Source organism: Ranitomeya variabilis, chromosome 2 (genome assembly GCF_051348905.1).
Source record: "Ranitomeya variabilis isolate aRanVar5 chromosome 2, aRanVar5.hap1, whole genome shotgun sequence".
Taxonomy (NCBI): Eukaryota; Metazoa; Chordata; class Amphibia; order Anura; family Dendrobatidae; genus Ranitomeya; species Ranitomeya variabilis.
Genome location: NC_135233.1, coordinates 115,550,355 through 115,574,002, shown reverse-complemented (window position 1 = coordinate 115,574,002; position 23,648 = coordinate 115,550,355). Strand labels below are relative to the sequence as shown.

Here is a 23,648-nt window from a genome sequence, read left to right as displayed (position 1 = left end):
TGGAGTTAACCCTTTCACCCGATCTGCAGGGACGCGATCATTCCATGACGCATACGCTGCGTCATAGGTCGGATTGGCACAGGCTTTCATGACACAGCGTATGCGTCAAAGGTCGGGAAGGGGTTAAAGGTACCTTCACACTAAGCGACTTTGCAACGATATCGCTAGCGATCCGTGACGTTGCAGCGTCCTGGATAGCGACATCGTTGTGTTTGACACGCAGCAGCGATCAGGATCCTGCTGTGATATCGCTGGTCGTTGCTGAAAGTTCAGAACTTTATTTGGTCGTCAGATCGGCGTGTATCGTTGTGTTTGACAGTAAAAGCAACGATGCCGGCAATGTTTTACAATGGTAACCAGGGTAAATATCGGGTTACTAAGTGCAGGGCCGCGCTTAGTAACCCGATATTTACCCTGGTTACCATTGTAAAAGTAAAAAAACCAAACAGTACATACTCACATTCCGGTGTCTGTCACACGTCCCCCGCCGTCCGCTTCCCGCACTGACTGTGAGTGCCGGCCGTAAAGTAAAAGCAGAGCACAGCGGTGACGTCACCGCTGTGCTGTGCTTTACGGCCGGCACTGACACAGTCAGTGCGGGAAGCAGACGGCGAGGGACCTGACGGACACCGGAATGTAAGTATGTAGTGTTTTTTTTATTTACATTTACAATGGTAACCAGGGTAAACATCGGGTTACTAAGCGCGGCCCTGTGCTTAGTAACCCGATGTTTACCCTGGTTACCCGGGGACTTCGGCATCGTTGGTCGCTGGAGAGCTGTCTGTGTGACAGCTCCCCAGCGACCACACAACGACTTACCAACGATCACGGCCAGGTCGTATCGCTGGTCGTGATCGTTGGTAAATCGTTTAGTGTGATGGTACCTTAAGTCTCCTAAAAGATGACATGCACCTGTCTGGGTGTTTACATTCTTTGAAAAGAAGATCGTCAAAGTCTTTGTGGTTAAGAAAGGTAATATGTTGCTAGTATTGCTTACATAAGATAATGGCTTCCTAGGAGAGGTGAGCTCATCCTTGACTTGGAGTGTGTCACACACTGTCTGGATAAAGTTCTGACTAGCTGAGGAAAGCTTAGTATCTTACTTGAGCTCAGATTTTGAGTCAGAGGTGCTTCAGTCTGGGCATGGAGAGAAGGTATCTTAACTGCTGTTGCATTATCCCAGGAGTGTTACAGAGAAGACAAACATGAATAGTTCCTAGGTCTCTTGTGAGAGTTCGGTGCAGAGGGGAGGTAGATTCCTCAATCTCATCCTCAGAAACAGCTAAGGAAACTGATCAGGCAATGGAACTGGACTAAAAAGCACTTTAAGGAATTGACTATAAATTGGGTTTTCTGGTTTCTTGCAGCCAGAGTCAAAGACCTGACCTGCTCGGCAGGACTCAGTCCCATAGAGGTCCTGAAAGGAAGGGAAGTTAAGGCACTATGCAAATAGGGAGCCTGGCTGACCACATGGAAAACATTTGCCACAGAACAAAAAAATAAGATAGTTGGCCAGCGTGATGGGGGGCTGCCTAGGCAAGTCATGCCAAGAAGAGGACATGGAGCCTAAAAAACAAAACAAAAAAAACCTCCACTAATAGGCCTACTAGTACTCAGGAGAGGCTCAGGAGCCATAAAAGTATGGAACTGTGACGCTAAATGATGCTGGTGCTAGAAAGGCGGCAGGAGCTACAGACAGGTTTCTGAGGTGCAGGGGATCCAGGAGGATGAAATGCACAAAGAGCAGACCTCAGGGCAATAAGCCAGGAAAACCCAGGTAAAAAGGAATCCTCCCACAATAAATGATGGAAGTTACACCCACTCTTCCAACATATTCAGACCCCTGCAGGGTCACTCCTATGTTGACCTGTCACGTGCATGGTTCACCTGCACTCTGCTGCGGCAACAGCCTTAGAAAATGGATGATCGATGGAGATGTGACGATCGCAAGGTTATTAAGAAACTAGCATATTATGCTTGATTCTGCTGCTTTTTTTTTTTTTTTTTTTTAAACTCTTTCTTTGTTTAGAGGTCCTTTAAAAAAACCAAATTAACTCAGCCTTAATATCAAAGGGACTGACCTTTAATGGCTGCGGTCTCAAAATCTCTCACTTTTACATAACCACCAACACTCGGATCTTTCAAAGAAAAAAACAAAACAAGAAAATATGGTTACAAGAAAAGATTTAAAGATTTCTTTTAATTCGAATATCTATAAAAACATTGATAAATGTGTATACATTTAAAAAAATAAAGTCTGCCCAGTTCCATACCTATTAATTGTGTGTCCTCAGCGCGATCAAAATAATAAGAAAAAGCATAAACGAACAGAGTCGCCACTTCATCGGCGCGGTTTACTTTGCCAGTCAGCATCTTCGCCACACTTTTAGAACATGATTCATATAAAGATTTTACTGTGCAAAAAATAGAAAAAAAAAAACAGGAAAAAAAACCTCAGTTAAGTGAAGGCTTTGGTTAATATCAAGAACAGAAAAGTAAAATAAAGATACAAGAAACTGTGCGAAGAAGATTCAAAACGTACACTTTGCGTCAAAGGAAGTAATTCATTAGACATTACAGGATATCAGTCTTTATTAACAACTTAAAAGTGTTAATAAAGACTTAAAAGTTATTAACTGTTTAATTTTAGCTGGTTTTATTTTCTGAAACATACTAGGTGCAAGTATGTTAATGACTATGCACTTTTGCAGAAAAGCTTTTAACAAAATTGTATGGCCAAAAAAACAAAGGGTTTTGTTTTTTTTAAATCACCAACTTTCGAGCCCTTATTCTTTTGACATTTCTTTGATTAATTACCATACATTGCAGCTGCAATAAAGTATATAAACCATGCTGTTTTGGCTATACAAAGAAAGGAAATACGTGTGTGCAATTCGGTGTTTTCCCCCCATTATTAACCCCTTCATGACACCGTTCAGAAGAGTACATTTTATGTTGGGTGTCAGCATACAGAGCACTTCATGTTATATCACAGATACCCACTGTCATATTCAGTGGCATTTCAGGTGCACCGTCTCGTTGGGCAACTCAATGACTATGGGTTACTATGATAGTCAGGGGACTTCCGTTTCCCTGCAATATAGTGATCAAATGATCACATCTTCAAGTTCTCTTAAGGAAATAAGGGAACAAATTAAAAAAATATAAAACTTGAAACAATTCCCTTTGATCATTTAAAAAAATAAGAGGCATATTTGATATGGCTGTGTCTGTAAAAGCTAACTCTACCAAAATATAAAAATGAACTAACCGTAAATGCCATAAAGCCCAAAATGACATCACAAACAATAGCTTTCCATACAACAAAAACAAATTCTCATACAGCTCCAATAATAGAAAGAAAAAAATTACAAAGTCTAAAAGGAAAAAAAATGGTATCTTTCTTTTTTGATCTCTAAACCTTAAAAAAAAGAAAAAAAAAACGTATATATTTGGTATTGCTTGTAATTGTACTGACCTGGAGAATCACACTGCCAGGTCAAAGGTTTTAAATCAATAAAAATAATTATTCATAATTTTAACAAATTCCATAATAATCTCTTTTCCAGGCTTGCATTAAATAAATGAAGCACATAATCCTGAAGCATGTTAGGTATCACAGAAGAACCATGTAGAATATCTATCACATTGCTAAAATGAAGGCGTATTCTTACCGTCATTCTGTCCCTTCACTTTATACGTTATTCCTGCGTGGTTAAACCCCGTGACGAAGCCGGGTGTTATACAAGAAGTTACTAACTCTCCACCTGCCTGCACTGGAAACAAGAATAAAAGAATACATTGGTATTCTACAGTTCCAATACACGTTCTCGGTGCTCTTCCCCGAGTAATGTCTGGCCACTTCTGCTTCCAGGAGAGATCTCCTCTGTAGGCAACAAGCTGCAGTTAGGCAGCATTTACATGGCTCATGATGAGCTACCAACGTTCCCAGGAACTTCCCAATTATCAGCCTTTATAAACAGGTGGCCAATCACCTGGTGATGGAGCGAAATGCTGGTGTGAACAGGACTTGTCACTGAAACAATGAGATTCTATATTCTGCGCACATGGACCTATTGTCCACATATTAAACGGCATGCCAAGATAAAGAGGCTTATTCCCTGTGCAATGCTCCTCTGGGACGTTTAATATGCAAATTGCCTCTTCAAAGAGGAAGAGGATTAGAACCCTATAAATAAGGCAAATCAGAATCTCAATTCGCAGACACCGTGTTTTGGGGTATTGCCCCTCATTAGTGCAAAGTATGAGAACTGATTTGGCTGGGTGAGAGGCTCTGGACTGGGGTCTAAGGGGTAACGTTTCTCCTTGTGGAGAGTGACATACCAGCTCTGCAAATTCAGATTCTCATTTGGCTTTTGTCCTAAGAAACATTTCAAGGCTTATTAAAGGGTCAATAGCAACTTGCAGGATTGCTGCTTCCTACAGGTGGCGCTATAGAGTTCACGTTTTCATATCAAATCTGAACCAAAAACCATCAGATAAATGGTGAATACTCATGGAAAAAGTGCAATAGTCAGATGTTAATGTAATTTTTTGTATAGACACCTGCAGATAAACAAAACAAAAAAAACAAAACAAAACACAAAAAAGCTGAATAATCCCACAGTATTTACACTACGTGTAAACGCAGCCTTAAAAAGGCAAGCAAAAAAAAAACCCCCCACTTACATGGCTTTCCTTCAGTGCCTCCCATGATTTGCAGTCTTGCTGACATTAGTCCAAGTCCAAGGTAACTACAGACAACAACAATGTGACAAGAGACAATAAATATGTCTCGCTAAGTCCTGTGAATGTCCACAACATAACAGGTCATGTACAGACAATTTATATCTATCTATATACATTATGTAGATTATTAGAAAATAAACCTTATTTAGGCAGGTCACCTGTGTAACCAATATGTTCTACTGCACTACAGCTTTACACATCAACTATATTACAAGGTCAATGGGTTGTGCACATTTCAGACCATTATATGTATTTTTTATTTTTACTTGAATGCATGCATTTGGAACTAAATATTTTTGCAGTTGTGCTTCATTAAACTTGGATTTTACAGGCTCTTTCCACACACATTGAACTGTGATGTTCAGCTGAAAGGAGCTCAGAGAAAGACAGATAAGGGAGTTACATATTCTGCCGGCAAGATGAGCGCAGACTGATTCTCACCTAATTCATGCTGCAGCCAAGACAGTGCGACAAAGGCTAGGATGGAAACTGTGCAACAGGTTAATGAAACTCCATAGCAACAAGTTATTTTAGCCCCAAATATATATACAGTACAGACCAAAAGTTTGGACACACCTTCTCATTTAAAGATTTTTCGTATTTTCTTGGTCAAATAGCCCTTACACAGCCTGCAGGTGTGTTTGGGGTCATTGTCCTGTTGAAAAATAAATGATGGTCCAACTAAACACAAAACCGGATGGAATAGCATGCCGCTGCAAGATGCTGTGGTAGCCATGCTGGTTCAGTATGCCTTCAATTTTTAATAAATCCCCAACAGTGTCACCAGCAAAGCTCCCCCACACCATCACACCTCCTCCATGCTTCACGGTGGGAACCAGGCATGTAGAGTCCGTCCGTTCAGCTTTTCTGCGTCGCACAAAGACACGGTGGTTGGAACCAAAGATCTCAAATTTGGACTCATCAGACCAAAGCACAGATTTCCACTGGTCTAATGTCCATTCCTTGTGTCCTTTAGCCCACACAGGTCTCTCCTGCTTGTTGCCTGTCCTTAGCAGTGGTTTCCTAGCAGCTATTTTACCATGAAGGCCTGCTGCACAAAGTCTCCTCTTAACAGTTGTTGCAGAGATGTGTCTGCTGCTAGAACTCTGTGTGGCATTGACCTGGTCTCTAATCTGAGCTGCTGTTAACCTGCGATTTCTGAGGCTGGTGACTCGGATAAATTTATCCTCAGAAGCAGAGGTGACTCTTGGTCTTCCTTTCCTGGGGTGGTCCTCATGTGAGCCAGTTTCTTTGAAGCGCTTGATGGTTTTTGCCACTGCACTTGGGGACACTTTCAAAGTTTGACGAATTTTTCAGACAGACTGACATTCATTTCTTAAAGTAGTGATGGCCACTTGTTTTTCTTTACTTAGCTGCTTTTTTTCTTGCCATGATACAAATTCTAACAGTCTATTCAGTAGGACTATCAGCTGTGTATCAATCAGACTTCTGCACAACACAACTGATGGTCTCAACGCCAGTTATAAGGCAAGAAATCCCACTTACTAAGCCTGACAGGGCACACCTGTGAATTAAAAACCATTCCTGGCGACTACCTCTTGAAGCTCATCAAGAGAATGCCAAGAGTGTGCAAAGCAGTCATCAAAGCAAAAGGTGGCTACTTTGAAGAACCTAGAATATAAGACATATTTTCAGTTGTTTCACACTTTTTTGTTAAGTATATAATTCCACATGTGTTAATTCATAGTTTTGATGCCTTCAGTGAGAATATACAGTTTTCATAGTCATGAAAATACAGGAAAATCTTTAAATGAGAAGGTGTGTCCAAACTTTTGGTCTGTACTGTATATATCCAGGTAAGAAACAAAGTTGTCTCCAAAAGCGGACAACCACTTTATTGGTGAAAATAAAGCATAATAAGAGTAACATCACACACCTCCATGTTGTATCCGCCCAGTGCGATTACATGCTGCCACTGTCTGTTATCAGAGGAGCAATGCTCGGGGAATGGCAGAAACAATATCATCCGCAAGATAGTCACGTTTTCTGTGTCTGACACCCATCTTCCCAGCCCCAGCCTTTGGCATGATAAGGACAGAAAAAGTTGAGTTAAAGAGGTTTTCCATCACTTCATCTTTGCTGACTTATCCTGAAGATAGGTCATCAATGTCTGATTGACAGGGATGCCAGGTGTCAGACCCCGACCAGCCAGCTGGTCTCAGACGGTGGCCGCAGCCGTATATTGCACATCCACCTTCTATTCAAATCAGACCACCACTACCAGAAGACGGACAGCTCGGCAGCTGAGAATTTCCAGCCGGAGGCCGCTGACCCCGATAACAGCTGATTAACGGGGTGACGGGTGTCAGACCTTGACCGATCAGACATTGATGACCTATCCTGAGGATAGGTGATCAATGATAAAGTAATGGACAACGTCTTTAACCCCTTTCTGCCAGCTGACGGAATAGTACGTCAGCTGACAGATCCCCCGCTTTGAGGTGGGCTCCGGCGGTGAACCCACCTCAAAACCGCAACATGTCAGCTGTTTTGTACAGCTGACATGTGCGCGCAATGAGCGCGAGCGGAATCACGATCCGCCCGCGCCCATTAATTAGTTAAATGCCGCTGTCAAGCGCTGACAGCGGCATTTAACTAGCGCTCCCGGCCGCGCGGCCGGAAGTGCTCGCACCGCTGACCCCCGTCACATGATCGGGGGTCAGCGGTGCATTGCCATAACAACCAGAGGTCTCCTTGAGACCTCTATGGTTGTTGATGGCCGATTGCTTTGAGCGCCACCCTGTGGTCGGCGTTCAAAGTACACCACCATTTCTACTACATAGAGGTGATCTGTGCTTCACCTCTATGTAGCAGACCCGATCGTGTAGTGCATGCTTCTAGCCTCCTATGGAGGCTATTGAAGCATGCCAACATTTTTTTTTTAAAAAGTGTTTAACCCCTTACTGACATCGGACGGGATAGTACGTCCGATGTCAGCTCCCTTGCTTTGATGCAGGGCTCCGCAGTGAGCCCGCATCAAAGCCGGGACATGTCAGCTGTTTTGAACAGCTGACATGTGCCCGCAACAGCGGCGGGTGAAATCGCAATTCACCCGCCGCTATTAATTAGTTAAATGCCGCTGTCAAACACAGACAGCGGCATTTAACTACCGCATCCGGCCGGAAATGACGGCATCGCCGACCCCCGTCACATGATCGGAGGTCGGCGATGCTTGTACATTGTAACCATAGAGGTCCTTGAGACCTCTATGGTTACTGATCGCCGGTAGCTGTGAGCGCCACCCTGTGGTCGGCGCTCACAGCACACCTGATTTTCTGCTGCATAGCAGCGAACAGCAGATCGCTGCTATGTAGCAGAGGCGATCGTGCGGTGCCTGCTTCTAGCCTCCCATGGAGGCTATAGAAGCATGGCAAAAGTTAAAAAAAAAAAAAAGTTTAAAAAAAATGTGAAAAATAAAAAAAATATAAAAGTTTAAATCACCCCCCTTTCGCCCCAATCAAAATAAATCAATAAAAAAAAAAAAATCAAATCTACACATATTTGGTATCGCCACGTTCAGAATTGCCCGATCTATCAATAAAAAAAAGCATTAACCTGATCGCTAAACAGCGTAACGAGAAAAAAAATCGAAAAGCCAGAATTACATTTTTTTTTGGTCGCCGCGACATTGCATTAAAATGCAATAACGGGCTATCAAAAGAACGTATCTGCACCGAATTGGAATCATTAAAAACGCCAGCTCGGCACGCAAAAAATAAGCCCTCAACCGACCCCAGATCATGAAAAATGGAGACGCTACGAGTATCGGAAAATGGCGCAATTTTATTTTTATTTTTATTTTTTTAGCAAAGTTTGGAATTTTTTTTCACTACTTAGGTAAAAAATAACTTAGTCATGTTGCAGGTCAGTTTTAGCATTTAGTGAACCTAGCAAAAAAGCCAAGCAAAAAACAAGTGTGGGATTGCACTTTTTTTGCAATTTCACCGCACTTGGAATTTTTTTCCCCGTTTTCTAGTACACGACATGCTAAAACCAATGATGTCGTTCAAAAGTACAACTCGTCCCGCAAAAAATAAGCCCTCACATGGCCAAATTGATGGAAAAATAAAAAAGTTATGGCTCTGGGAAGGAGGGGAGTGAAAAACGAACACGGAAAAACGAAAAATCCCAAGGTCATGAAATTAAAAATATAAAAAAAATAAAAAAGTTCAAATCACCCCCCTTTCGCCCCAATCAAAATAAAACAATAAAAAAAAAATCAAACCTACACATATTTGGTATTGCCGCGTTCAGAATCGCCCGATCTATCAATAAAAACAAAGGATTAACCTGATCGCTAAATGGCGTAGCGACAAAAAAAATAAAAACGCCAAAATTACTTTTTTTTTGGTCGCCGCGACATTGCATTAAAATGTAATAACGGACGATCAAAAAAACGTATCTGCACCAAAATGGTATCAGTAAAAACGCCAGCTTGGCATGCAAAAAATAAGCCCTCACCCGACCCCAGATCACGAAAATTGGAGACGCTACGGGTATCGGAAAATCGCACAATTTTTTTTTTTTTTTTTTAGCAAAGTTTGGAATTCTTTTTCACCACTTAGATAAAAAAATAACCTAGACATGTTAGGTGTCTATGAACTCGTAATGACCTGGAGAATCATAATGGCAGGTTAGTTTTAGCATTTGGTGAACCTAGCAAAAAAGCCAAACAAAAAACAAGTGTGGGATTGCACTTTTTTTGCAATTTCATCACACTTGGAACTTTTTTCCCGTTTTCTGTTACATGGCATGGTAAAACCAATGGTATCGTTCAATAGTACATCTCGTACCGCAAAAAATAAGCCCTCACATGGCCATATTGACGGAAAAATAAAAAAGTTATGGCTCTGGGAAGGAGGGGAGCAAAAACCGAACACGAAAAAAGCTCCGGGGGTGAAGGGGTTAAGGTCTGTTTACATGGGCCAACCGGTGGCACATGCTCACTGAACGATCTGTAATGGTTGGTTCAGTGTGCACAGGCTGCCCATAGTTCTCGGCAGCACACATACAACGTGCTCCTGAGAACAATAATCTTTTCTGCTGCACAAAAAATCATTTCACCTGACGTACGGACGTTTTGATTGTCCATCAGGAAAATCATCAACCGGTCTACACTGCAAGATAATCGGAAAAGAACATTCTTAAGAACGCTTGTTCACGATAGCTCTCAGTGTAAATGCAGCTTTAGGCGCTATTCACACATCAGTATTTGGAAGTCAAGGTCAGGAGCGGTTCCTATGACAAGACATGTGAATCTTCCAGCTGAAGAGTTTTACAGGATCCACTCCCGATTTTCACTTACAAATACCGACGCAAAATATTATGATGTGAATGAGGTGTTAAGCTGCAGGCAGTTGTCCTTTATTTCATGGAAACATCACCTTGTCTAATCTGTTTTGCTTGCTGGGAGACAGGTATCACCCGGATTTCCTGGAATCATTAGGCTATTGTCAAAAGCTCATCCAGGAGCCACATGTTTTGTGACAAGACTAAAATCAGGTATATTTTTGGTACTCACAATAAAATCTCTCTTTCTCGTAGCCTTCATTGGGGGGGTCCAGAAAACATGGGTTATATGCTGCCACCTGGAAGATGCCACTAAGAATGCAGCTTAGAAAATACACCTCCCCAAAAGGCTACACTATTCAATTCACGCAGAAGCAGTAGGAGGCGCAAAACCAAGACACCCCACCCAAAAAACAAAAAAAAAAAAAAAACACGAGAGGATGCTGTGTCCCCCAATGAAGTCTAAGACTAAAAATTTACAATGAGCACCAAAAATCTTTATTTCAAGGGGAGGCGCTAACTTTCTTTGTAATAATTAATGTCAGCCTCCTTGTGGCAGCAACATACACCCACGGTCTGTGTCCCCCAATGAGGCGAAGGAGAAATCTTTATTTCTTGGTGGCATCATTGGGAGGCTCAAAAACCAGAAGCATGGGATGTCCCTAAAGCAGTCTCTAGGGTGTGAGCTCATACCAGTGCTGCAGAAGGAAGAACAGCAATCCCTCAGGTTCCCACCCATACTGCCGCTGCTTGTAGCACCCATCTGCTAAGACTTGAATCCCTACAAGCAAAAGTAAAAGCTTCACAAAGATGTGGACAGAAGACTAAGCAGCGGCCATATGGAATAGAAGAACAGGAGGCTTCTACCCTATGGAGGGAGAGAACTGTGCAGGGGTGCCCGATCTTAGCCCGATCTTACACTTTGCCAGATGGAAACCAGAAAACAATGGTAGCCCAAGAGGCCTAGACCTCCGAGTGACACCAAGATAAACGGAATAGCCGAGTGTCGTCTGGCCGGGTGTAGACTAAAGGCCCCGTCTCACATAGCGATTTACCAACGATCACGACCAGCGATACGACCTCGCCGTGATCGTTGGTAAGTCGCTGTGTGGTCGCTGGGGAGCTGTCACACAGACAGCTCTCTCCAGCGACCAACGATCAGGGGAACGACTTCGGCATCGTTGAAACTGTCTTCAACGATGCTGAAGTCCCCCTGCAGCACCCAGGTAACCAGGGTAAACATCGGGTTACTAAGCGCAGGGCCGCGCTTAGTAACCCGATGTTTACCCTGGTTACCAAAAAAAACAAACAGTACATACTCGCCTTTCGGTGTCCCTTGCCGTCTGCTTCCTGCTCTGAGTGCCGCCGTACAGTGAGAGCAGAGCGCAGCGGTGACGTCACCGCTGCGCTCTCACTGTACGGCGGCTCAGTCAGAGCAGGAAGCAGACGGCAAGGGACACCGAAAGGCGAGTATGTACTGTTTGGTTTTTTTTGGTAACCAGGGTAAACATCGGGTTACTAAGCGCGGCCCTGCGCTTAGTAACCTGATGTTTACCCTGGTTACCAGTGAAGACATCGCTGGATCGGTGTCACACACACCGATTCAGCGATGTCAGCGGGACCTCAACGATCAAAAAACGGCCCAGGCCATTCCGACACGACCAGCGATCTCACAGCAGGGGCCTGATCGCTGGTACGTGTCACACATAGCGAGATCGCTACTGAGGTCGCTGTTGCGTCACAAAACTAGTGACTCAGCAGCGATCTCGCTAGCGATCTCGCTATGTGAGACGGGGCCTTTATGAGGAAGAGTCTGCTTTTGTTCTAAGATGTATTCTTTGTGTCAGCCTCCAGGTGGCAGCATGTGTCTCCTAATGAAGTGGCTGAGAAACCATTGTTATAGGCGGCACATTGGCCCGAATAAACAGGCTGACAACATGATGCTCTATGGCAGGAGTGGGGAACCTCCGGCCTGCGGCTTCAATGACATTTTATTTGGGCCCTGGGCAATTACCCAGGGACTGCAGTTCTCCACACAAATTAGACGGTTAACCAGTCCAGCCAAATCGGCGAGTTTGGCCGGCCTAATCCATTATGTATGGGAAGGATCAGATTTTGCTCTTGCTACTAAACAATAAGTCCCATATGGAGCCATATTTCTGCTGCCTGAATGCATTTTTACCTTTGGTGCGTCATACATAGAATTTTTCCAGATAAAACAAATTGTTAATACCTATTGCATTTTCTAATTGTGATTGCTATTTCCATTTATTGTTGTGATGTTTATGTCCTCAGTAATGTCAGAAGAGGAGCCAATAGCTGGCGCACAATGACACGCTCCACCTATGGGAAGAGGCGCGTGACCATGGCTGCACTGCACAAAATATTAACATCTTATGTCTCAATTAAATGAGAAGTCGGCAGGTGATTGCATGAAAATCGTTTACGGGGACCATGTCTGCACGGAATGGCAAGCAGAGACAATCACAAGACCCCCGAAGCCTACGATAAGCCCCCAAATAACTCACCTATGTGAATAGAGGTGGAACGTGCGGTTGAACAGTACAAAGTTGGTGATATATCCAGCTGGTGCACCAGTAAACGTCGCCTGCAAAAAAAAAAGAAAACATCACTGCAGGAAATGCCTTATTATACAGACCAATCCGAAATAACAAGAACTAGGTTCTGAACGTATATGGCAAACCTCAAGACATCAGCAAATTTTAAAGGGGTTTTTACCCCTCAGAAAATCATTGACCATGGAATGTGCCTTACTCTTACACACAGGTCTGGGGGTGGAATCACTGCTGCTGCCCCAATATATGTTACTGGCTGCAGTTCTGACGTCGCATTGATGGCCAATTAGCGACGCTGCCCATAAAGACGGGAACTGTCAGAGCTGTCTTTTACACTGGTCAGCGGGTAACAGAATCCTGCAATTTTTTTTTTGAGGATGATTACAATGGATACCATACTGAGGGCTGATATGGCCACACTGACCAAAAATGGATAGATATCTCACTTTGATTACAACCCCCCCCAAAAAAACCCCTGGATATCTGAATGAGGCCTTAGTGTAAAGTAGTTATTATGAATAGTATGTTTCTCCCGCTATTGAAGATGAACACTGATGAGGTCAAGAAGCAGCTGCTTCATACAACTGCATTAAGATGTCATTGTGGAAACTCTACCTTTTCATATGGATAGAAGGTAATTTGCGTTGATCCACCACCAAGATCCAGCATTCCAGCCAACTTTGCTGAAGGATTTGTCAAACTTCCTATTTAGAGAAGACACAAGCAAAACATAAACAAAAGAAACTGTGTTATGTGCTCATCATCTCACAAGTACTGCCAGATAGCCATGTATGATGCCTTCATAAACATTACGGTAACGCTCTGTTCTATAGAAAACTCAATGGAGGACTACAAATGACTGTAAATAAGTGCATCATGTAACTTCTCATCAGACCCCGTGCAGGAGTGTGTCCCGACAGATCTAACAATTCTAATTTTTCACTGTTCACAATGGCTAGAACATTTAAGAAAAAAAAAAAAGGTACTGAGAGATGGTACAAACAGAGACAAGGTGTATAGATAGATAGATAGATGCCAGTAACCTGTAAGCAAAAAAAAAAAAGCAAGAAAAGCGGACGTCTGCATGAGGCCTTGCATAGGGAGCTCATTCGATTACATGGACAATGCTTACATTCTTCTACGTGGCACAGCATGGGAGTTGAACAGTTAATGCCTTGTTTCCCCACAGAGTGCAGCTGATCACTGGAGGTTTCGGCAAGGGGACACTTTGAATAATTAAGACAGATATTGTACTCACTAGAGTGGGCTGCATCAAATTCATTAATAAGTACATGCCATTTAATAAATGCAGCACATCCTATCAGTGCTGTGTGTCTAACCAGAAATGCTACTCCTGTCAGGGACTGGAGTAACATTTCTGGCTTAAGTAATGCTGTAACTTTTGATTGATTAGATGGCCCTGGAGCTGCCACTCTCTTTATATGCTTTGCCTTTTTGGTGGAGCTGGCCAGGACTAGCATGACAACGGCAAGCTTGCCAAGTTTTTCTGCAACTTCACATTAAAAAGTAGAACAAATTTGCGCTAAGTGTTTTACAGCAGAAGTCTGTCCCTTATTGATGAACCCATTTTTTAAAAGGCCCTTTCTTTCTAAGACATAGGGATTATCCAAAGCAGAGTACCTCACCCAGAAAATGGGCTCCTGTAATGGAGCGTTTATGTTACAGAACAGGTGGCCATTCAGACAGGAAAGGACAAGATCGGGACGTACTTTGGCAACATATTTATGTCGGACATGATGTATATTAGGAAGTCTCTATTTAAAGGGAATCTGTCGCCCCAAAAATTGTATATGAGCTAAGGCCACCGGCATCAGGGGCTTATCTACAGCATTCTGTAATGTCTGATAATGTCCTCTTCTTGTCTTCCTGCCGCGGCTCCGGTGCAGGTGTACTTTGCCCTGTTGAGGGCAGAGCAAAGTACTGCAGTGTGCAGGAGCCGGGAAAGGTTAGAGAGGCCCGGCGCACTGCAGTACTTTGCTCTGCCCTCAACAGGGCAAAGTACACCTGCACCGGAGCTGCGGCAGGAAGACAAGAAGAGGACATTATCGTAAGAAGATGGGAGGCCCCGGACCGGATCGCGACGCCCATCGGACCCGGACCGCAGCGGGACCGCCCCTGGGTGAGTAAAATCTAACCTCTTTTTCTTATCTTGCAGGTTACATCGGGGGCTTATCTACAGCATTACAGAATGCTGTAGATAAGCCCCTGATGCCGGTGGTCTTAGCTCATATACATTTTTGGGGTGACAGACTCCCTTTAAGGTGATTCCCGCCTTTAAGACACCTTCCTCAGAGTAAAGATTACTTACCTGTTAGAAAATTAACAGTGATCCAAGCAAAAATTCCTGGAAAAGAAAAATAACAGGATATTGTAGAATTTTAGGACAAATACTTCACAATTTTTAAATGCCTGCATTCATAAAGCACCGGTACCCCAAATACAGGACCCTACTCGCCTTCATCTGTGCCATCCATAATAGAGACACTTTCCTTTCCAACAAGGAACGGAGATGACTGAAAAATGTTCTCCACCTAAAATACATGGAAAGAAGTCAAGATTTTATTCTCCTATTTATAAGACATCTCTGTGCAATCCAGTTAACTACCGGTTCAATGTAATCGTTGCCAGACATGGCAGATCGAACATACACTGTACGGCCAATAGTACGTGGACACCAGACTGGTAAGTTCCTGGGCTCCGTTCTGTATGTAAGCCTACTTTGTTCTGGGAAGTTAAAGTGTAAGATTTTTCAGTGCTTCTGTGGGCAAATCGGTCCATCTAGCCAAAACGGCATTTGTGAACACAAGTTCCTGTGCGTCACACTGGACAGACTAGGTCTTCGGGATCCTTGCTTTGTGCATTGGGGCAGTGTCATGCTGAAACAGGAAAGGATCTTCCCCTCAAAACTGTTCCCACAGATTCGGAAGCAGACAATTATGTGCAACTGTGTAATGTGACTGTATACTCTACCAGTAACAATATCCAATAACTTTAGAAATAAAGTAGGTGTCCAGGTTCAGCACAAATGGTGACTGCAGATTTGTTAAGCCTCGAAGTGCATGCAATCAGGATTCTCTGTTGCTAGGAGCATGCGGTCATATGACGGCGAATAAGTGATATGCATACTTCCCGTCACATTCAGACTAGACGTGCACAGCCTCACTCAATACAAGTGAACTGAGCAACGCTGCACGCGTCTAGTTGGAATGTGGCGGGAGTATGCATATCATATAATTGCAATCACACAACCGCTCAGTCTGGCTGCCGGCATCTGAGAATTTGAACAACGCACACTGCGGGGGCTCACAAGTCTACAGTCACATAGCGTGAATGAAGACGCTCATGCCAAACGTGGACAACCTTTTTTTAAATCACTCTTTTGGAATTGCACAGTTATGAATTTTTGTAATATCCTTCATTCCTTACTTTGCTTCCTCATCTTCCAAACATTACGCTGTAGAACTGGAGATTACTTTTTTTTCCCCATGAGCAGCCACTAAACATTGACCAGCGCTGTACTGCTGAGCTTCAATGCTTACATCGGGCGACAGCTGATCGGCGAGGGTGCCGGATCCCACCAGTCTGATATGGATACTGGTAGGTCATTGATATCTTATGCTTGGACAATGCTTTCCACCAATAGTGTAGGCACAGCGCAGGAAGGGGTTAAAGGCGCTGCACTCTTCAATATGACCCAATGTTTGCTAATAGAGATTAGAAAACTATGCTCCATTTTATTCAATAATTTGTGAACGGGGGATGGGGAGGGATGGAAATGCCTAAATTCAACACTGTGGTAGAGGGTCCACATACTTTTAGCCATGTAGTGGGAGGATCTGTAGATATTTAAGACAGGTATAGAAACAGATTCCAAATGAAATTAAAAGAGGTGGCACTCACTGGAATAAAGTCCAAACTTTAATGGTCCAAAAAAAAAAAAAAAAAAAAAAGTATAAAACCTCTCAGGCAGGTGGGGGGCTAGAGAGTGCAAAGACGGCCGTTTCGCGTTGTGATGCACTTTGAGACCCATAGAAGTGCAACACAGCGCAAAACGGCAGTCGTCCTTGCACTCTCTAGACCCTCGCCTGGCTGAGAGGTTTTAAACATTTTTTTGGGACCAATAAAGTTTGGACTTTATTCCGGCGAGTGCCACCTCTTAATTTCATTTGGATTATGCACTTTGCTCTGGTGTGCACCTGAAGGATAAAAGGTTTTATGCCAGCGCCATTTTTGATCAGCTGATGGTATTGGCTCTATCAATCACCAGTGGTGCTCGGCGTTCTCCATTTCTGTGATAGAAATAGATTCCCCTAACATTGTTGGAGCCCATCGTCTTAGTCACTGACTATAATAACGGCATTCACCCACATGTCATTGTTAATTCTTCAGAAGATACAAACCGGATCTGTCCTAGAACAATTCATTCTACAGAGGACGAGGCACAAAGACATTGTTGTAGTGCCCTCTGCTCCAGCTACACACAAGAGGGGGGCTGAATAAGAGGGTCTCCTCCCATCACATAAGGCCTTACTTAAAAATGGGCTCTTTAATAAAAGCAGACAACGTCCGCTAATGATGCTTTATAGGAAAGCCTCCAGGTTACCGTGTCCAGCAGTTTGTGGGCTCTCTCTTCTGGTAACAGACGTAATCCAGCTGTGGCTTTCAGCACGAGTGGGGTAGATCTCCTGAGATGTTCGGGGATTTCTTCAATAGCTATATCTAACAGCTCTTTTATTCCAGCAGCGCACTGAGAACATAAGAGAAAAAGGTGATGGTTCTACGTTCTTCATCTAATGGGAAGGTACTACGGGGACTTTGCTATGTTCCTCTGACCGTTCTACTATAGGTCTGCCTTGCTTTTTTGTAAAACATGACGATGGCATTTGTCATATTCAACCTTCTGCTGATCACAAATATTCTGGAGTAGCCCCCACAGACCCTAGTACCATGTTCCAACTTTCAGGTCCTCACCCTTAAGGCTACGTTCCCACTATGCGCATTTGGCGAGTGTTTGATGCGGCAGATTTTCTGCACCTATTAGATCACTTGTGTTTGAGTACATTTTTAAAAATATTTTATTTTATTACTTTTTTGACACTGCAGCATGGCATCTCATGTTTTAAATAAAGCTGCTTTGTTTTTAATACTTCCTTGTATTTGGCTTTGACAGCATTTTATTGATAATCATGAGCGAATTACATGCGTTTTTAGTGCATTTGCTCAGCAGAATTTTTCTTTATTTTTTTTTTTTTACAGGTTGATTTTCTGCATCTAATGTAATTCTAAAGGGGAAAATCTGAACATAAAACTCAGCGCGTGTGCCCGCAAAGACGGACATATCCAGGATTACAGACACGCACCACCGGTCACATTACGCTGAGAGAAAGAAAGCACAGTGGCAGGAGACATCTATAAATCTCAACCACTTTCCAGGAACTGTAAGAAGCTACATTTTTTTTTTTTGCACAACAAAAATATCCAGTGTCAAAAACTCATCATGGAAACTTAAAGGGGTTTTCCCATCAACAAAGTTCACTTTAATCAACACATCTTGGAATAATTATAATTTCCACAACTGGATGTGTTAAATAAAATGTTCCTGTGCTGAGATAATCTTATAAGGCTACTTTCACACTAGCGTCGTTTGGCCTCCGTCGCAATGCGTCGTTTTGGAGAAAAAACGCATCCTGCAAAAGTGCTTGCAGGATGCGTTTTTTCTCAATTGACTTGCATTAGCGACGCATTGCGACGGATTGCCACACGTCGCATCCGTCGTGTGACGGATTCGTTGTGTTATGGCGGACCGTCGGCACAAAAAAACGCTACATGTAACGTTTTTTTTGTGCGTCGTGTCCGCCATTTCCGACCGCGCATGCGCGGCCGGAACTCCGCCCCTTCCTCCCCGGACCTTACAATGGGGCAGCGGATGCGCTGAAAAACTGCACCCGCTGCCCCTGTTGTGCGGCGCTTTCAACGCTAGCGTCGTTGTGTCGGCACGTCGCATTGCGACGTGCAGTGCACAACGCTAGTGTGAAAGTAGCCTAAATGTGCCCCTGCTGTGTACTTCTGTGTACTGTGTAATGGCTGTGTCTGACCAACAAGGGACATGGTGTGATCATACCACAGCTCCTGGGCGGGGAGGAAGCAAAAGAGAGGATACAGACAGGACAGCAAAAAAAAAGTATAGACAGAGCACAAGCTCACAAATAATTCATTCTTTGAAGTAAAACATTTTCTAAAAACATCAAGGAAAGGTCTCACAAAAAGAATCAGCTGTGATCCCCGGCTGTAATGTCTGTATACTCCCCTGCCCAGGAGCTGTGGTATGATCAGACCATGTTCCTGTGCGGTCAGACACAGCCATTACACAGTACACAGCAGGACACGTGTATAAAGATTATCTCAGCACAGGAACATTTTTTTTTAAACACATCCAATTGTGGAACTTATTATTCTGAGATGAATTGATTAAAATCAACTTTAAAATTAACTAGGTAAGCGCCTTTTTAATTTTTGTGCCTTTAATACTATTGCATTAATAAAGCTATTCTTTTAAGATGCGAGTGCTGGATATTGCTTGGACTGCTATCCCACAGGTTAGATACCCATCAGAGTGGCATATAGTCTAGCAATACATCATCAGAAGATTGATAACATCAGAGACAGTTTTGGTCGACAACCCCCAGAGCCCTTTCTCCTAACTGCTCAGCCCTCCACTTCCAAAACTAACTTCTCCACCATTACAGAAGCTCAACCCTCCACTCTACTCTCAAGATCACATCACGCCACCTGTGCACTTGACCCGATCCTATCCCACTTCATCCCAACCCTAACCCAACTCTTCAACCTATCATTAACAACTGGTATTTTTCCCTCATGCTTCAAACAGGCCTCATTTACACCCATCCTCCAAAAGTCCTCTCTTGACCCATCCTCAGTATCTAGCTATCGCCCTGTATCACTTCTCCCCTATGCCTCAAAACTACAGGAACAACATGTCCATTTCGAACTGTCCTCCCATCTCTCTTCTTGCTCCCTCTTTGACCGCTTACAATCTGGCTTCTGGCCGTATCACTCCACTGAAACTGCCCTAACAAAAGTCACCAATGACCTACTGACTGCCAAAGCAAAGCAACACTACTCTATCCTCCTTCTCTTGGACCTGTCCTCTGCCTTTGACACAGTGGACCATTCCCTATTATTACAGACCCTCTCATCTCTTGGCATCACAGACTTGGCCCTATCCTGGATCTCGTCATACCTAACAGGCCGGACATTCAGCGTCTCCCACTCACACACCACCTCCTCACCTCACCCCCTTTCTGACAGAGTCTCACAAGGTTCAGTCCTTGGGCCCCTGCTCTTCTCCATTTACACCTTCGCCCTCGGACAGCTCATAGAATCTCACGGTTTTCAGTATCACCTCTATGCCGACGACACACAGATCTACACCTCTGGACCAGATATCACCACCCTACTAACCAGAATCCCTCAATGTCTGTCCGCTGTTTCATCCTCCTTCTCCGCTAGATTTCTAAAACTTAATATGGACAAAACAGAATTTATCATCTTTAATTTGTATAAAAAAAAAATATATATATATAGTATTTTAAAACTATCCATTAAAGACCAGACCTATCCATTAAAGTAAATGGCTGCTCATTATCCCCAGGCCCACAAGCTCGCTGCCTCAGGGTAATCCTTGACACTGATCTCTCCTTCAAACCACATACCCAAGCCCTTTCCGATTCCTGCTGACTTCAACATAAAAATATTTCCCGAATCCGTACATTCCTCAACCTAGAATCTGCAAAAACCTTAGTCCATGCCCTCATCATTTCTCGCCTTGACTACTGCAACCTCCTGCTCTGTGGCCTCCCCTCTAACACTCTCGCACCCCTCCAATCTATTCTAAACTCTGCTGCCCGACTAATCTACTTATCCCCCACTATTCCCCGGCCTCCCTCCTCTGTCAATCCCTTCACTGGATCCCCATTACCCAAAGACTCCAGTTCAAAACCCTAACCATGACATACAAAGCCATCCACAACCTGTGTCCTCCATACATCTGTGACTTCGTCTCCTGGCACTTACCTGCACGCAACCTCTGATCCTCACAAGATCTCCTTCTCTACTCCCCTCTTATCTCCTCTTCCCACAATCACATACAAGATTTCTCCCACGCATCACCCCTACTCTGGAACTCTCTACCACAACATATCAGACTCTCGCCTACCGTGGAAACCTTCAAAAACACCTGAAGACCCACCTCTTCCGACAAGCCAACAACCTGCAGTAACCACTGATAGACCAAACCACTGCATGACCAGCTCTACCCTCACCTCACCCATCCCTTGTTGATTGTGAGCCCTCGCGGGCAGGGTCCTCTCTCATCCTGTACCAGTCAGTGCCTTGTATAGTTTAAAATTATTGTACTTGTTTTTATTATGTATACCCAGGGCCGTATTTGCCACTAGGCACTTGAGGGCACGTGCCTAGGGCGGCGAAATGCGGGGGGGCGCACTTGAGCTAGGCTTTTTTTTTTTTTTTTATAAAACTCCGGGGTCAAGTGCCCGCCCCCCCTCCTCCCTCCCCGCCCCCCCTCCTACCTCCCTCCTTCCCGCCCCCCTCCCCGAAGACGTAATACTCACCTTCCTCCAGCGGTGGCTGCAACTGCATCTCAGCGCCGGCAGTGTGTCCTGTCTTCAGCGGTCACATGGTACCGCTCATTAAGGTGATGAATATGCACATATTCATCACCTTAATGAGCGGTATCATGTGACCGCTCATACAGGAAGGAAGACGCTGCAGAGATGCCGGGAAGTTCTGCGCCGCCCGGTGAGAGGTGAGTATGACAGGGAAAAGGGATAGAGGAGCCATGCACGCAGGGGAGAAGGATGGGGGAGCCATGCACGCAGGGGAGAAGGATGGGGAAGCCATGCACGCAGGGGAGAAGGATGGGGAAGCCATGCACGCAGGGCAGAAGGATGGGGGAGCCATGCACGCAGGGGAGAAGGATGGGGGAGCCATGCACGCAGGGGAGAAGGATGGGGGAGCCATGCACGCAGGGGAGAAGGATGGGGGAGCCATGCACGCAGGGGAGAAGGATGGGGGAGCCATGCACGCAGGGGAGAAGGATAGGGGAGAAGGAGGGGGAGCCATGCACGCAGGGGAGAAGTATAGAGGAGCCACGCACGCAGGGGAGAAGGATGGGGGAGCCATGCACGCAGGGGAGAAGGATGGGGGAGCCATGCACGCAGGGGAGGAGGATGGGGGAGCCATGCTCGCAGGGTGAGAGGATAGAGGAGCCATGCACACAGGGGAGAAGGATGGGGGAGCCATGCACACAGGGTGGGAGGATGGAGTATAAATATGGTGGAGTATAAATACTAGGCCCTATAGGGGGACACAGTATGACAGGACAGTGTGAAGAGGGGGGCCGGTATAGAAAGGAGAGGTCAGTGTGAAGAGTATGTACCATAAGAGGGACAGTGTGGGGGGTCATATTTTGTACAGACAATATAGTATAGGAGCATTATAATGACACTTGTATCTTTAAGGGCGTCATGTGGAGACTTTCTGCAAAAGAGCGGAGAAGATGGAAGTCTGCTGAGACGGCTGTGGATGAGAAAACTCATCATGGGGTCTGGACAAGATGAAGAAAAGAAGGAGAAGGCTCCAGAGACGACGTCATCTATAAAGGTACCTGGATGTACATGTTATTTGTGATACTAATTCTCATGTTTTTATTTATGTTAGGAACATTACAGGAAATGTCCAGGTTTGTGTTGAGTCTGCAGTCATTCTTTGTGACTGCAGACTTCTGACTTCTCACAGTGCGCACTGCACGCTGTCAGAATTCTCTCGTGCTGGCGATTTACATACATGCGGTCACATGCTGACTAGACATGTGTGGCCTCCGTCAACGAAAATGAACTGAGTGAGGCCAGGCACGTCTAGTCGGAATGTGGTCTGAAGTATACAAATCGCATGCTTGTGCTGACATGACTGTCCACCGGCAAGGGAGAATCCTAAAAGTGTGCAGTGCATAAGTTGTGAGAATTCAGAAGCTGCGATGTCAGGATTCAGCTCTGCAGGTTCCAGTAGTAGTCACGTGGACACTTCACTCACATGCGACTTTCACACTTATGGTCCTGTGACACCGAGCTTCTCTTCTGCTTCTCTCAGTTTTTCACTGATCATTGAGAGCATTAGGGAGAGGAGCTCGTGGGTACATGACTGAGTGTGCAAATCGCATATGTCCTTGGCGGAGGGGGGGCACCAAAATTAATTCTTGCCCCTGGTGCCAGAAACCCTAGATACACCTCTGCCGGTATGCTACTGCGAGCGGCGATTACCGGGTCCGGTGGAGGGAGGTCTGTGCACAGTGCAGCACAGGCAGTGAGGAAGGGACTGAGGATGTGCACAGAGAGAATGGAGACCCGGAGACTGCCAATCCCAGTCTACGCTGTAGCCTGGAGCCCTCATTATATGTCAATGGAATATGTCAGTTAATAAATTGTTTTTCTAAAGCTTTATAGTGTAGTTTTAGGTCAGGGAGGGATGGATAGGGATGAGCTAGCAAGGTGCAGGGACAGGTAGTGATGGCTACTTGTGGACATGTGCCGCACTTGCGGTTTTGCACTTGCGGTGATACAAAAAACACTGCTAGCAGTGTTTTTTTCCATTGCTGCAAGTACCGCATTTGTCGGATCGCGTGCATGTCTGGAAGTCCCATAGGGAATGAATGAGGCCGAACGCACTGTTGCCATAAGTGATCCGTTACGTGGCAGATGCGGAAAAACTGCCGGATCTGCTGCAAAAGGCGACTTTCACATCAGCGATTTTTGCCAAAGTCACTGCCGATAGTGTCATACTCACCAATGGGGGAGGCAGCACTAAAAGTGCCTAGGGCAGCAGAAACTATAAATAAGGCCCTGTGTATACCCCTTCTCACATGTAAAGAACCATGGAATAAATGGCACTATAATA

At 44.6% G+C, this 23,648-nt stretch overlaps 1 protein-coding gene across 1 annotated transcript in view; it reads right to left on the bottom strand.

The window, feature by feature from the left end:
• Positions 1–23,648, bottom strand: part of ENTPD6 (ectonucleoside triphosphate diphosphohydrolase 6) — a 46,942-nt gene that overhangs the window by 17,463 nt on the left and 5,831 nt on the right. Inside the window, exons 4-12 of the mRNA XM_077282849.1 lie at positions 17,260–17,403; positions 15,112–15,187; positions 14,965–15,000; positions 13,251–13,339; positions 12,588–12,667; positions 4,690–4,754; positions 3,675–3,776; positions 2,274–2,414; positions 2,082–2,138 (exon numbers count right to left, since the gene is read on the bottom strand). Of these exons, the coding sequence (XP_077138964.1) occupies positions 2,082–2,138; positions 2,274–2,414; positions 3,675–3,776; positions 4,690–4,754; positions 12,588–12,667; positions 13,251–13,339; positions 14,965–15,000; positions 15,112–15,187; positions 17,260–17,403 (790 nt within the window). The remainder of the gene's footprint in view (positions 1–2,081; positions 2,139–2,273; positions 2,415–3,674; positions 3,777–4,689; positions 4,755–12,587; positions 12,668–13,250; positions 13,340–14,964; positions 15,001–15,111; positions 15,188–17,259; positions 17,404–23,648) is intronic.